The 16,138-nt window shown below is 36.4% G+C and overlaps 1 protein-coding gene across 2 annotated transcripts in view; it reads right to left on the reverse strand.

The window, feature by feature from the left end:
* Positions 1-16,138, reverse strand: part of LOC106883251 (set1/Ash2 histone methyltransferase complex subunit ASH2) — a 154,528-nt gene that overhangs the window by 114,019 nt on the left and 24,371 nt on the right. For both annotated transcript variants that reach the window (XM_014934184.3, XM_052966127.2), the window contains exons 6-9: positions 9,465-9,553; positions 7,210-7,305; positions 5,125-5,196; positions 3,864-3,963 (exon numbers count right to left, since the gene is read on the reverse strand). In XM_014934184.3, the coding sequence (XP_014789670.1) occupies positions 3,864-3,963; positions 5,125-5,196; positions 7,210-7,305; positions 9,465-9,553 (357 nt within the window). The remainder of the gene's footprint in view (positions 1-3,863; positions 3,964-5,124; positions 5,197-7,209; positions 7,306-9,464; positions 9,554-16,138) is intronic.

Below are 16,138 nucleotides of genomic sequence, written 5' to 3' on the forward strand. Positions count from 1 at the left end.
AATTTTGTATACTATCTCTTGTGATACAGATATTGGTTTAATAAAAAAATCTTCTTGATAGAGAGAAAAATAACACTTACCAAAGAGAAAAAGTCTTTAAAGAGAAGAAAAGTGATATGCAGAATGGGTGACTGACTTTCTATACTGATTAAATATCTTACAACTTGTATAGGTTTAAGAAAAGCAAATACAATAAAAATTTCATACAATTTCTATGAAACAAATATGAAAGTAATTTTTATGACAGACAAACCCCACCCTCATGCACCATTAAAATGACTGCATGAAAGGAAATGTCAAAGTAAATCATGAAATTCGTCTGACCCCTGCCACCATTCTATTTCATTGCAAAAAAATATCAGGTGTGTAGTGAAACTACCTATCGTCACTAGATACAAAACTACCTATCGCCATTAGATACAAAACTACTATCGCCATTACATACAATCTTCTCATTTAAATATAAATAAATGCGAGCGTAGTAGAGAACCCATTCCTTGTCATCACGTGACTGATCATTATTCGAATCGGCAACTTCTTCGAACCGTTCCCGCCAGAACGCAAACTGACCAATCACAGCCCTTAATAAGGTCACGTGATAGAGTATATTTCTGATATCTGGTGAGCCCCCTTAACGCTATAAATAGATCAACTCATACCCAACAAATTTGTCTCGGTCCAGTTTCTCTTAGAGACTGTTCCGTGTACCACATGACAGCAGCAGCAGCCAGCGACCACTTCAGCAACTTCGTCCAGCCACGATGACCTCCGCCGTCGCCATATCAGCAACACGTTTCTACGACTACTAACCAGCACCATCGTCATGACCAACACGATTACTACCAAGCAGCCTCAATCTCCACCAGCGTCTACACGACTTTCTATGTACACCAAACTACCGCGGCACATCTCTCTCTTCGATTCTGTTAGGTGACTTAGCTTCACCACGATAATAAACAGACAGGATTCTCAGCCAGCGACGAACATCTGTATAACAAGAATCACGGCCCGGCATCGATGCCACGACATCACAACTAGTGATCAGCTCTGCCACACTCAGCCAACTCACTTCACATACAGATTCATATTATTGTGTACCCAAGAACTGGTATAATTGCTCACGTGTTATTGACTCTTTCTCTGCTGTAATATTTCACATACACTTACATGTATCACTCACATACATACTTTTCTTTGTATGACGGCCTGTCTTTGATTATGTTATATGTCGCATTCACACTCACACATAGACATACATCTTTAACGCTACAATAAATATCTCTGTTATTCATCTAATACGGTTGTGGTCTTTCATTACTGGTCATCTGTGTTATCGTAGCATAACATATCATGTATATCATCATCATATCTGATATATATATTTTGTGTTCGACCGTGTGACACGTTTAAATAAAAGGAGTCCTCTGTTTTTCCATTCGTCACCATATCTCCAGGTGTGACTTGCAGTTCAAATTTTTGTTGAAGGTCAATCTGTGACATACATACAATGTAATATTAGTAACTGTGATACACATTTAAAGAAACAACTAGGAAGTAGTCATTCCTTTTTAATAACCACACAAATATAAAGCTGAAAGGTATTATAATATAGTAGCCTTTTGCATACCACCTTCACTGTTTCTCTTCCTCTTGTCACGACAACTGTGTTCTCCACAACCAGGATTTGTACTAATCCTCTTGTCTAATTTTGCCGCACCAGATAGTCAACTCTTTGGAATACCTTTCCAGCCACATGTTTCTGTAGATATCTACTTATAGATGCTGAAGCTGACCAGAAGCCACCTCTTTCTCATCAGTTCTAGAGAGACTGAGAAAGTTATGGACAAAGATCCTCCCTTATAATGACCCCCCCCCCCCCACCAAAAGCCCAAAACAAGAGAGCAAGACATATCTTGTATGTTTTTGTTGTGTAGTAGCTGGTCAGCTCAGCTTGAGCAGACTTAGGAAATGAATGTAACTGACTGAATATTTAGGAGTAGCCCATAAACCCAACACACTGAGTAACAATAAAAGGTTTCTAGCACATTGGTTTGGAGATGAACTTCCATGTATGCTCAGCAGTCAAGCTGTGAATGTAATTGTCTTCAGTGAGAAGTATTCTAGCTAGAGTTTTAACTTTTAAATTAAGCTCTACATTATGAAGACAGAAATAGTCTGTTGAGAGAGATTTATTTATTGCAGTGACTGAACTAAGTAGCTGAAAAGCACATTGGAAAGCTGAGTTAGACACTACAAAGGTATTTTGCACAAACAACTTTGGCTTGTGTCTTTTAAATCAGAATAAACCAACATACACTTTATATTAGTACAGTGGATATGATCTTCAGCCTACATCAGACTTCAGAAAATGCATGAGAACACAGAAAAGGCTTTTTTGTGAAGTTTGACAATCTGATCCAAGCTTTTGATTCTGCACTGAAAAATTTCAGTCATCATCTCCTCATTTAATGCCTACTTTCCATGCTGGCATGGGTTGAACAGTTTGACAGAAGCTGGCTAGGTAGAAGATTGCATTAAGCTTTATTGTCTGTTTGGCATGGTCTTTATGGCAGGATGCCCAACCTAACACTAATCACCCTGCAAAGTAGACTAATTAGAATACGTGAAATGAAATAAAATGAATGACAATATTAAAGCTCCTTCACTTGCTTATCAGTTTTGTCTTCCAAATATCTGTCAGTTGGTGTAAACACTCACCTTGGACAAATTTTTATGAATATATTTTGTGTGGCTGAGTGGTAAGAAGCTTGCTTCTCATTCACATGGTTCGGGATTCAGTCCCACTGCATGGCACTTTGGGCAAGTGTCTTCTACTATAGCCTTTGGCCGACCAAAGCCCTGTGTGGATTTGGCAGATGGAAACTGAAAGAAGCCTGTCATATATATATACATATATATGTGTGTGGTCTTTGTGTCTGTGTTTGTCCCCCCCCTTGGAAAAATTGTTTCCCATAAATCCCTACATAGTCTGAAGCCACAATATTGAAGCGGTATTTGTAGAAAATTTTATCAAAAAGTGTCCATTTTTTTTGATGTTATGAGCAAATTTGGGGGTGTGTACATCTGTAGTAATGTTCTCCCACACTCTCTCTCTCACACACACACACTGCAAAGCTTACTGATGGGTTGCTGAATTGAAATCACTATGTTGCTTTGAGAGGAAGGTAAAACTTGACAGACTGCTTCTCCCTCTGTTTTGGACAACTGTGGTGTTTGTTTAAAAAAGAGAGATTATGACTGTGATAAAATAATGAAAGCAATATTTACTAAGCAAGTGAGCACTATTATACAAAGAAATAATTAGATGTGAAATATAAAAATTATATAAAAATCAAATGTGAAAACATTATCAAGGGGCTGGCAGAAAACTGCCTGGAGGGCGGTCTTTCTGCTAGTCTGATATAATGGAGACTATTTTTATTGTCTGTTTAACATGAAGATAGTTGTTCTCAACTGCTAAAAAAATTGTAAACTAAAATATTTGGGTCATAAATAGATAGTAGTTCTATATTTGAATTAGGTGCTTTGGAGAGTACTAGATAGACATGCTGAGAGAGAGAGAGAGAGAGGGGGGAGGCAGGCAGATATGCGAATAGATCACAAGACATGCAGGGAGATCAGCAAGCAGGAAGATAGATTGTGAGACATATATAACAGCATGTAAGCAAACATGTACACTTATAGACAGACAAAGAAACATGAAAAGAGTGATAGAAATTTGGATTGGACAACTTGGATATACATGTGTAAACAAATATATAAATATATCAAGAACACATACACACCTACCACACACATTTTTACTTCTCATACTAGTTTAATGCAAAAACAGATTCACTCACTTGGCCCTTCTGATAAACCACTGCTGCCCTTTGGATCAGCACCTTTGTTCATAATGATACTCTTTATAAGGTCATAATTTGGACTAATTTTCTCCAAGTCCTTTAATCAAAAATCAAACAGAAAGAGAAAAAGAATGTTAAGTACATAAATATTACATTAACTTATACTTAAATATATAAAAAAAACTGAGAAACAAGGTAAATGTGGTAATTTCTGCCAAATCCTGCAATCCCCATCCTACATACAACTCTTCGAATTAAGGGAGCCTTCACAAAGTTGCTTGATTTGCTAGAAATAGCAGCCAAATTACCATCAACTCTACAGTCCTAAAAAAAGGGACGAACTGGATATCAAGGCTCTCAATACACTGCCACGGGATAGTACAGCTGAGCATAAGTCTGCTTGATCAGTTTTGACCTACAGCAACAACAACATTCACAGGAATCAAAAGCAGGTTGCAGATTTGGCTTATCAGAAGCCCCTGCCCCTTCTACACTGCAGTATTGTCATAATCTTTCTTATGAAATTTATTTGTTTCATGATGTCAGTGTTTTTTACATTTTTATAAATCATTAAAATAACTGAATTTAGATGAAAAGATAAATTTATTATCAGCAAGTAACACTCCTAGTACTTTGTTCAATTTTCCTTGAAAAGAGTGCACTCTGAAGTTTTAGATAAGGGATTGTCATTGAAGATATGGGCATTAGCACTTGCTTCTTCTCAAGGCAAACAAATATTTCTTATGTTTATCAATTTTTTGGTGATACAGACCACCATCACTATCCAGGTTCCTTGAATTCTAGTTCTTTTGATATTTTTATTTTTCCATGTTCATCATTCATTTACATCAGTGGGTCCCATCTGGGGTCTGTATGGCCCTTGGGGATCCATATAAGATTTTGTTCTTAAAATTTATGAGCAATAAATTTGTTATCCTTCCACAATACACAAAATATTTTACCAATTTTTTTAATGCAATTTCTAATAATATTTAATTATAGATATACAATAAAGTCTCTTTTAAACATCAAATGGCTATGAGAGTCCACTTGAGTAAAAAAAAAAGGAATCAAAGGGGTCCAAGAGTAAAAAATGCTTGAAAACCAGATTTACATAAACCAAGGTTTATGAGAGAAAGGGATAAAGATGAGAGAGAGAGAGAGAGAGAGAGAGAGAGAGACAGAGAGAGAGTGGGAAAGAAAGAAAGAAAGAAATATGATATATATACTGTATATATAAACAATATGAAGTACTCACAGAATTTACAAGGCCAAAATGAGGATCTCCAGGAATTTCTTCACTGCACATAAAAATATCAGCGTCTTTGGTCTATAACAGTAACAGAAAGTAAAAACAAAATTTTACTACTTGTCTTTTCTTATAGTTCTATTAGTTTATATCCTTCCCAATGTGAAGGATTCTTGGACAGAAGGATTATGCTGTATATCTAGAGAGAAGGGGAGCCATTTAACTGGTAACAAAGTAGTGTGACAATGAGTAGTGTTGAATGGGACAAGGCATGTCACTGGAGGTGGGGGATGTGTTATCTACATAGTATATATATCTATATACATGTCACTTCTTTATACAGTGACCTTCATCTTTGGCCTACACTAAGTTTTTGTCAGTCAAGTTACACACATATATATGTATGGATGTGTGTGTGCACACACACAGTAAATTATATTTTAGTTGAGTCAATCTCTTGTTACTCTGAGTTTCACCTGTGAGTGCACAGGGTCTTCAGGCAAATTACAAGTCAGCAGGAAGTTGCTCGAAGACCCTGTGTACTCACAAGTGAAACTGAGTAACAAAGGAGCAACTCAACCAAAATAAAATAAATTATTAATCTCAACTATGATACTAAGTACTCTTTATTCTGACAGTTAACACTATGATATATTCATCATCACCATTTCATATCTGTTTTCCATGCTGGCATGGGTTGGACAGCTTGGCTAGGGCCGGTGAGCTGCACCTAGTTCCAGTTGAGTGTATATATATGATGGAAGCTGACACAACTATGAGTAAGACCACTGCATGCAAACATAAGTGTTAGTGCATCATTGTCTCCTCCCAGCTGTAGTGTCAAGGAGTGGCCATCTATGTGAGCTCGTGACTACACGAGCATCTAAAACAATTAGTAAAAGCAGAGTACATGTTACTAGTCATACTTTGCTTGTAGATGATAGCTATATGTTATGTGTGTGTGTCTCTGTGTATATATATATATATATATATATATATATATATATATATATATATATATGAGTTTGTATCAGTGTGCATAGAACAATATATTAATCAATGAAATTCCAGCTTAGTCTGATTTTCATGTTTTATTATTCACAATTCTTAAAATTTACAATACTGAAATAAACTAATACTTTCATCGGGTTTATGTAGTGACAGTAGTGTTCCACAATTGACAACTGTGAAAATCAGAATAAGCTGGAATTTCATTGATTAATACACACACATGCACACACAAGTGGGTGTTGTAAAGTTCCTGGTTTTAAGGGTATCATGAAAGTCTTGGTTAGAAGCCCAACCTACTGAGTGCTTTTATAGGGTTTAAAAAAACTGAAGGTTTGCTGAAATAAGTGTGTGAATTTGAGAGGGCAATACATTGAATAAAATCATAATTAACTAATCCTCCTGTATTTTCTTTTACCCAAAGCAAGGAATTTTACAGCACCCCCTTGTTCACATATATGTCAGGCACAGACATGGTCGTATGGTTAAGAAGTTTGCTTCCCAATTGAACACTAACCACTTTACAGAGTGAACTGGGTGCTTTTATATATATATATATATATATATATATATATATATATATATCACTAGCAGTATTTTACTTTAACAATAATAATAAAAATAGAATTGTTACAAAAGGCTTACCTCCTTGGCACAGCCAGAATAATCATGAAAGTATCAGATAGTTGAAAAGAACAGATAGCATGGTACCATAGGCTGCAGACAGCAAGCCTGCTATGCATGCAAGACTCCAGGAGTTCCAACAAAACCTCAGTTGTAAAGAATAATAATAATCCATTCTATTATAGGCACAAGGCCTGAAATTTTGGGAAAGGGAGCAAGTCAATTATATCGCCCTCAGTGTTCAACTGATACTTAATTTCATTGATCTCAAAAGGATGAAAGGCAAAGTCAACCTTGGCGGAATCTGCACTAAGAATGTGAAGCTAACAATTCTACCAGTTCACTGCCATAATCCTTTCTAATTCTTGGCACAAGGCCAGCAATTTTGAGGAGAGAAGCAAGTTGATTACATTGACCCCAGTGCTTAAATGGTACTTCATCGTCATCACTCCGCAAACTCACCATTGTCTTAACTATAGTTGTGTGCCATGTTGGTTTAATTCGTCGTGGCATTGTAGTCAGACTCTCCCAGTTCTTATCTATATAGGGAATAATGTCCTGAAAAAAAAAAAAAAAAAAAAAAAAAAAGATAAGAGTTTAATAACCTAGTGAAATTTACAACTATTCATTACGTCTATCATCATCATCATCATCATCATTGTTTAACGTCCGCTTTCCATGCTAGCATGGGTTGGACGACTTGACTGAGGACTGGTGAAACCGGATGGCAACACCAGGCTCCAATCTAAATTTGGCAGAGTTTCTACAGCTGGATGCCCTTCCTAACGCCAACCACTCAGAGAGAGTAGTAGGTGCTTTTATGTGTCACCTGCACGAAGGCCAGTCAGGCGATACTGGCAACGGCCACGCTCGAAATGGTGTCTTTTATGTGCCACCCGCACAAGCCAGTCCAGGGGCACTGGCAACGATCTCGCTCGAAAATCCTACGGAGGCCAGTCAGGCGGTACTGGCAATGGCCACGCTCAAAATGGTGCATCTTATGTGCCACCCGCACAAGAGCCAGTCCAGGGGCACTGGCAACGATCTTACTTGGCTTGCCGGGTCTTCTCACGCACAGCACATTTCCAAAGGTCTCGGTCAGTAGTCATCGCCTCGGTGAGGCCCAATGTACGAAGATCTTGCCTCACCACCTCAGCCCAGGTCTTCCTGGGCCTACCTCTTCCACGGGTTCCCTCAACTGTTAGGGCGTGGCACTTTTTCACGCAGCTATCCTCATCCATTCTCACCACATGTCCATACCAGTGCAATCGTCTCTCTTGCACACCACAACTGATGCTTCTAATGTTCAGCTTTTCTCTCAAGATACTTACACTCTGACGGGTATTCACATTTCATATGCTTACACTGATAATTTTAGATATGTATGTGATAACACTTTAACTATCAACTCAATCTAAAATAACTACTACCATCAGCTTCAACACCATTATCATGAACAACAGCAACTACACAACTGAGAAGCAGTTTGGAATACCTTGTTTGCAGCACTTATATGTAGGTCATGCTTTAACATGTGGTTAACTATGCCATAGGCGATAAAAGCTATCCACCATCAGCAGAAACGACTATCCTATCTTTTTCTGTAGGAAGTATGTGAGGGAGATTTGGCTGCTAATTCCATTGAGTCAAACAAACGTGTCCACAGCTGAACCTGCAGGAATACAATGACAAGATGGACAATATAGAAAATGCCCAAACACATTGTATACCACAACAATTTCTCTATTTACAAAAAACAAGCTGCTTTAGCCCACTTAAACAATTGTACTAGTTTTCCAAATGAAAATCTAGTCTGTAGAAGGTTAGGATATAAAATATGGGAATAAACAGGAATCTCAGTATATTCACTTGACTTGCTACAAATAGTAATCACCCCGCCACTACCATTAAGGAAGAGATGCACTGGATATTATAATCTTTGACTATCCATAAAAAAACAAAGTAGTTACAGATGGAATACCTTTGATCATGGGCCAGCTGAACCAAAGTTGATGTGGGGTTGAATAAAAAAAAAAATCTTCAAATCACAAGTCCATGAAGTTGTTTGACCAGATAAAATCAGTAACCAAGTGTCCTTTAAATGATACCCTCCAATGTATCATCAGGTTTCTTGGGGAAATTTTGAACCTGGGTTCTCATTCCTAAGGTATTTTTTGATGTTATTATTATTATTATTATTATTAATATTCAGGTCACTGCCTGGAATCAAACTCAGAATCTTGGGGTTAGTAGCCCGCGCTCTTAACTACTACGCCATATGTCCATGGGCACCTGATGAAGACTGGAGGGTATATCAGCCGAAACGTTGTGTTAACAACAAACAAGATGAGGACAAATATCCGTCAAATGTAAATAATGTACATAATTCCTCATCTCTTAGATATAGAACTGTATTGAATAACACAGTCTTATTATCATCATCGTTTAACGCCCGCTTTCCATGCAGACGTTAAATGATGATGATGATGATGTAGTAACACACCAAAGTGAAGTTGCCTATCTTAAACTATCAATCATAATTTACAATTGGTCAGACTATGTGCAAACTATCCACTTATTTCTCTCTTTCCAATCACTGTTTATGTTTCACTGACATATACCATTACTTTTTGTTTTTACACACAACTCATATTGGCTGTCTTGAGTTCCAAACTATTACAAGGAAACATATAGATAACTGTTAAAAAAAAAATTACCTTTTTTGAAAACATGAATTTCTGATCAGGATGTGATTGGTTTTGAAAAGTTAAATTTGCTACAGCAGTATAGCACATCTGGCTGAAACCTGAAGTGATAAGGTAAAAAAAAAAGTTTTATTGCTTTTTTTCATGTAGTGTATTTACAAAGGATACATAGTTGGTATGAGTCAACTTTTCAGGATGTATCACCATTAACTACTATACTTCTGCACTATTTCTGTTTTATTGCTTATCTCATGTACTCTGGTTGTTAATCTGTTTTTAAAGCAATCAAATTTATGCAAGGATATGACTCAGAATATCCTGTTTCAGGAGATACTGCACTTGCGATTATGTTATATAAAAATATGACATTTATTTTATGAAATGACATGTACTACTTACTTTGTTAAACAGGCTTCTTGTATAGATATCTTTAAACATGACTTAAAGGAGAGGTTCTCAAACCAGGATGTGTGCATCCCCAGGGGTATGCACAAAAGACACAGGGTATATGAAGCTAATAAAAACCCTAGAATTTTGAAATAATCAAAATCAACAAAATGAAACTTGTGTATACAGAGAATACATGTAAAGCCTTCTGTTGTTTTTATCTGTTTAACTTTGTGAATAAAGTTTCCAACAATGTTTTAAGTGAAAACAAATTTCATTTAAGACTGCTAATTGACAATGATATGCAGGTGTGTATCTATGAAACTGTACCTAGAATTGAGTTAGATGTTAGAAAAAGCCAAGGTCATCCATCTCATTAAATCTAAACTAATTTCTTACATAGGTACAAGGTCAGAAATTTTGAGGGAGGGAACAGTTAATTAAATTGATCTCAAGTACTTGACTGGTACTTTATTTTATTGACCCCCCCTCTCAGAAAGATGAAAGTTAAAGCTGACCACAGCAGGATTTAAACACATTAAATGAAATTAAATTAAATAACATTAATAAGTAAGACATGTTTATTGTTTGTTCAACAGCACCCAAACAGTTTTCAATATATTCTTCACAAGGTACACCAACACAGATGCACATGATAAAGGGGTATGCTGGAAGGAAAAGTTTGAAAACATTTGACTTAGAGAATGAAACTAATGTCCATTCATTAATTTTATCAGGCTATCTGTGGCTTGTAGGTGTGGGGAAAGGTTATTCTCAAATCAAAGGTCTGGATCAAATACTTGTGACAATGTACTCTGACAAACCACCAAAGGGCCAGATGTCAGTGCTAAAAATAGGCAATTGATTATGTTGATCTCCAAGTGTGTTTGCCACACAATGGAACTGAATTTGAAACCATGCAGTTGCAAAGAAAACTTCTTAATCACATAGCTATACCTGTTTCTATCAGGTATCATGAGGAGGTTCAAGATCACCATGTTATTATTATTATTAGGGCAGTGAGCTGGCAGAATCATTAGCACACTGGACAAAATGCTAAGTGACATTTCACCTGTCTTTATGTTCTGAGTTCAAATTCTGCTGAGGTTGATTTTGCCTTCCATCTCTTCAGGATTGATAAGAAATTGACTTGTTCCGTCCCCTCCCCCCCAAATTCCAGGCTGTGCACCTATAGTAGAAAGAATTATTATTATTATTATTGTGGTGAGCTGGAAGAATTGTTAGCACACCAGACAAAATGCTTAGTGGCATTTTGTCCATCTATATGTTCCAAGTTCAAATGCTGCTGAGGTTGACTTTGCCTTTCATCCTTACAAGGTCAATAAGGTAAGTACCAATTGAAAATTGGGGTTGATGTAATTGACTTACCTCAACCTTGAAAACTGCTAATCTTGTGCCACAATTTGAAACTACTGTTATTATTATTATTAGTGTGGCAAGCTGGCAGAATTGTTAGAGCATTAGAAAAATGTTTTGCAATATCTGTTACAGTCCTTTATATTCTGAGTTCAAATTCTGTTGAAGTTGTTTTTGCCTTTTGTCCTTTCAGGGACAAAATGGTAAAAAACTGAGAAATACCATCTGGTTGATAACTGATGAAGAATTAGGGAATGTTTTTGTTTTCTATCTGTTTGTGCACTCAATATACATTTTTCCGTTCACCTGTGCATTCATTATATGTTTTTTATTTTTTGTTTGTGCATTTACTACACGTTTTCACTTTATATATATATACACACACACATATATATGTATACACTAACAGACACACTATCTCTGACTCATATATTACTCACCTTTCAATTTTCACATAGCTTAAATGGGATGGGTTTTAGAAATAGGATTAGGGTTTAAGTAAGAGGCTGTCTCTATGTGGTGACAAGACATGTTAGAAATAGCAACTAATTCCCATAGATCAGACTCTACTGTTATTTTTAAAAGAATGGCTCATTGGGTATTGTAGACGTTTTTCATGGCTGGAACACATTCGATCAGTGTCCAGCTCAATCAGGCTAATTTGGGGTTAAATAACAACACAATGAAATGCTAATTAAAGTGGGAACAGTGTGAGTCAGTGAGTTAAACAGGTTTATATCTTAAATGTATATTACTTTGAAAGATATCTTGAGCACAACACAATGATGAGGGAGCTTTTACATAGTTGCTCACTCAGCTCGCATGCAAGTCTTTATCTGCCCTATTTATTTCATGTTTTTCTTTGAGGAAAAAACAATATCTGTGTTCAGAGAGAAAGACACACACACACACACACACACACTACTTAAACCTAGAGAGTTGAGATAAGATTAATAAATATATCTTTAAAAATATTTATTTTAGTTTGGTATTTATTTTATTGATTTCTATCAAAATGTTAAGTGATGTTTTTAACATAAAGGGATGAAACTTAACACAGTAGATTATACTGATAGACACAGACATACACATAAATATACTCTATCCTTCCTCTAACATCACACTCATATTCATACTCTCCCCTTTTCCCACTCTTGGTCATTACTTTCTGTTCACACACTCATTCATGTTTGTCTCGGAAAGTGATCAGTATTAGAAGGGCAAGCACCTATAAAAACCATGCCAAAAATGTTATCTATGAGTAAGAAATGTTCCTGTAGAAGAGTATTAACTCTGAATAAGAAATGAATTGAATCATGATGACATGTCTAAGTTCGTTTTCCAGTTGTACATGTCATGTTTTACAGACTTTACAGAGCACTGAACAACAGTCACAATATTGACATTTTGATACCCAGTACGAGTCACCATGATACATAAAACTCTTTTCCAATAGTCACATAACTTCCAATCCTCCATGTCAGCTAACTTTCGCTCAACCACAGCTCTAGTCTTTTTGCCCTCCAACACTGTTAAATGTTCACCATTACATTAAGCTGTCCAGAAAAAAAAAAAAATTAAATTTAGCCCAAACACCCTGTATGCGAACTGTTACCGGGATACATAGCTTTGGAATACTCAGTCATGTTATAATTCAATATGTAGTGGTTTAGTTGATCTAACAACTGGAAGTTGCAATCAATAGAAAATTGATTTACTTCTTATGTGTGCATGTATGTGTGTGTGTGAGAGAGAGAGAGAAGGAAAAAGAGATGAGGGGGAGAGAGAGAAAGTATTATGAAAGAAAAGAGAACTTGGGAGATTATGAATAATTTATGGTTAACAATATATTCAAACAACGATAACAATGGTAACCAAAGACTCTGTTTTACTGATATGTGTAAGTATACTTGTATGACTGTTTTAACTTGCAATGTCAAAAAATATCCAGCTGTGTCACTGTTCTGCATATATGAGTGGAAGTGGCTGAGTGACTGAATGAGTGACAAAGAGAGGAGAGAAAAAAAAAACTTTAAAACAAGTATTCCTGATCAAGTAGCTCTATGATCAAAAGCACTCCAGCTGTAATTGTCCTCATCTGTTTTTTCAGACATTGTGTACAGTAGACTACATTTCCTAATGAGACCATCTTTAAGATTGTAGTGTTATTCAAGAGAAACTTGGCTGCTATTTCTAGGAGTTCGAGTGACCAGGTATAGATTTCCTTTTGTCTTCTTGAAAAAATGTTGACTCTAAAGGTCCCTATAGTCTCAATAACTCTAACTTCTTTTAAAACTCTTTTGTGATCATATTTTTAATGAAATATGCTGCCTATTTGTTTCAGTTAATATTGAAGATAATTAAGAAGTAGGATGGATTTTGAAAATAATTAGCATTCTCATTATTAAGTTGATGTTTGGATCATCATCATTGCTGCTGTGACCATCATTACCATTATCTTTTATCCTTTACTTGTTTCAGTCATTAGACTGTGACCATGCTGGGGCACCACCATAAATTTAAACAGATCAACCCAAATATTTTCAGTTTTTGTTTACAAAATCCACTCACAAAACTTTTGTTGGTCTGGGGCTCTAGTAGAAGACACTCAAGATGCTGCAGTAGTATTGAACCCAGTGCTCTACTTATTGTATTAGTGCCATAATCAGAATATAATGATAATATTAACAATAATGGTTTCAAATATTTATATAGTAAAATAAGGTGGCAAGCTAGCAGAATCATTAGCACACTGGATGAAATGCGTAGAGGCATTTCGCTCATCTTTATGTTCTGAATTCAAATTTTGCCTAGGTTGAGCTTGCCTTTCATCTTTTTGGGGTTGATAAAATGATAAAATAAGTACTAGTTGAACACCGGGGTGGGGGGCGCAATGTAATCAACTTACCCCTACCCTAAAATTGCTAGCCTTGTGCCTGGCACGTAAAAAGCACCATCCGAATGTGGCCGATTCCAGTGCCGCCTGACTGGCTCTTGTGCTGGTGGCACATAAAAAGCTCCTGCTAAAACTCTCGGAGTGGTTGGCATTAGGAAGGGCATCCAGCTGTACAAACATTGCCAGATCAGATTGGAGCCTGGTGCAGCCTCCTGGCTTGCCAGTACCCAGTCAAACCGTCCAAGCCATGCCAGCATGGAAAACAGACGTTAAATGATGATGATGATGATAGAGTCAGTATAGTGTGTCAAAATTTAGAATTTAAAACATGCTTGCTTTTTTAAAAGATGGTAAGTGATATGTTTAGGAGGATTTGACTGGTATGTTGAGACACAACAGCTGTGAAGTTAAGCTGGATTACTGAGTACAGTACATGGTTAAGAGTTCAAATTAACAGCCACTTTGTTTGCCTGGATAAAACCCAAAACTGCTTGGTTCAATTTACCTAAGTGACATAAAACTTCATGCCTACTTCACTACTGAGTGGTTAGTGATAAGAAAGGTATTTGGCAGTAAAAAAAAATCACCTTATAATGCTTATTTTGAAGTAAAAATAAAGTTAAGTAACTATTTAGAAGTTTCCTTATTGTCATATGATAAATTTGCTATTCAATATGTTCAGTCAGTAGCTGATAAACCATTTAAAAGCAGTTCATAAATTTTGTACACTGGATGAGTATATATAAAATATCCAAGACAATGGCTGGGATCAAAAGTCAGTACTGAAGTCATGGAAATCCTATCTTTACAGTGAGGCATAATGTCTTAACATCTACGGTTTTGAAACTTTTTACCCTCATTTTGAAGATAAGTGTGTTTGTTGCAGGATATTTTATTGCTACAATGAACTGGTTGAATGATTATAAACAATATTCCTGCTAGCTTTACTGGTGTCATTGTTATTACTTAAAGATTCCTGTTGCAAGCTTTGTAAAGAGGCAAGTCCTAACACAGCAAAGTTTTCAACACAGCCTCAATGTTGGGTTGTAACTATTTCAAACCATTCATTTCTCTGGGGAAGATATGAGGTTACAGAAAACTCCTCCCCTACACACTTTCTAATAAACTTGATGCCGTGTCTCTCTATAAAATAAACCCTCCCCCAATAAGTAAAGTCTCAAAGTCAATTCTATAAACAGAATTAATCCCCACAAAGTGCTGCACAACTCTTAATTAATGGGTTGCAGTGAATCGAGGGCAAATCAACTTGGTTCATCCCAACCCCTTTGAGGCTAAACTACTGAGACCAGGAATTGCAAAAAATGGCAAGTGAAATGGTTCAACTACAAATACAATTGATATTACAGGTCTTGTTGGTAGGTTAAATGCTGCTGCATGATGAGAGAGAGAGAGAGAGAGAGAGAGAGGAGAGAGAGAGAGAGAGAGAGAGAGAGAGAGAGAGAGAGAGAGAGAGAGAGAGAGAGAGTATAAAACAAATAATAAAAAATAATATAAAACAATAAAAGATAATTATTTCTGATATAGTCATAAGGCCAGAAATTGAAGGGGAGGGATTAGTTGATTAAGTATTAGACAAAGTCAACCTTGGTAGGATTTGAACTCATAATGAAAACGGCTGGAACAAATATTGATACTCTAATGACAAGCAAAGCAGCTTGTTCTAAAATCTCTATAACAGATGCAAGTAGTAACTATATGGAAGGAGACCAAACTCAACATTAAGATCATTGAAAAGCCAGGGAGTACCATCAAATCAGTTATGTGGGATGCACCCATTTGAGAACTGCATGGTAAGTAAGATTAACCCTGGCATTAAGTGTAGAACTAGAAATGTAGTCTACAGCATAAGGTGCATAGAGGGTGCTTGTAAAGACAGGAACTTGACATACATTGGTGAGACATCTAGAAGCATTATGGAGAGATTAAATGATTATTTGAGACAACATGATGACAAAAAAACACTTCTCCATACTCTACCAACATGCCAAAGACCAACATGGAGGCA

The sequence above is a fragment of the Octopus bimaculoides genome, chromosome 3 (genome assembly GCF_046866305.1).
Source record: "Octopus bimaculoides isolate indiv1 chromosome 3, ASM4686630v1, whole genome shotgun sequence".
NCBI lineage: Eukaryota > Metazoa > Mollusca > Cephalopoda > Octopoda > Octopodidae > Octopus > Octopus bimaculoides.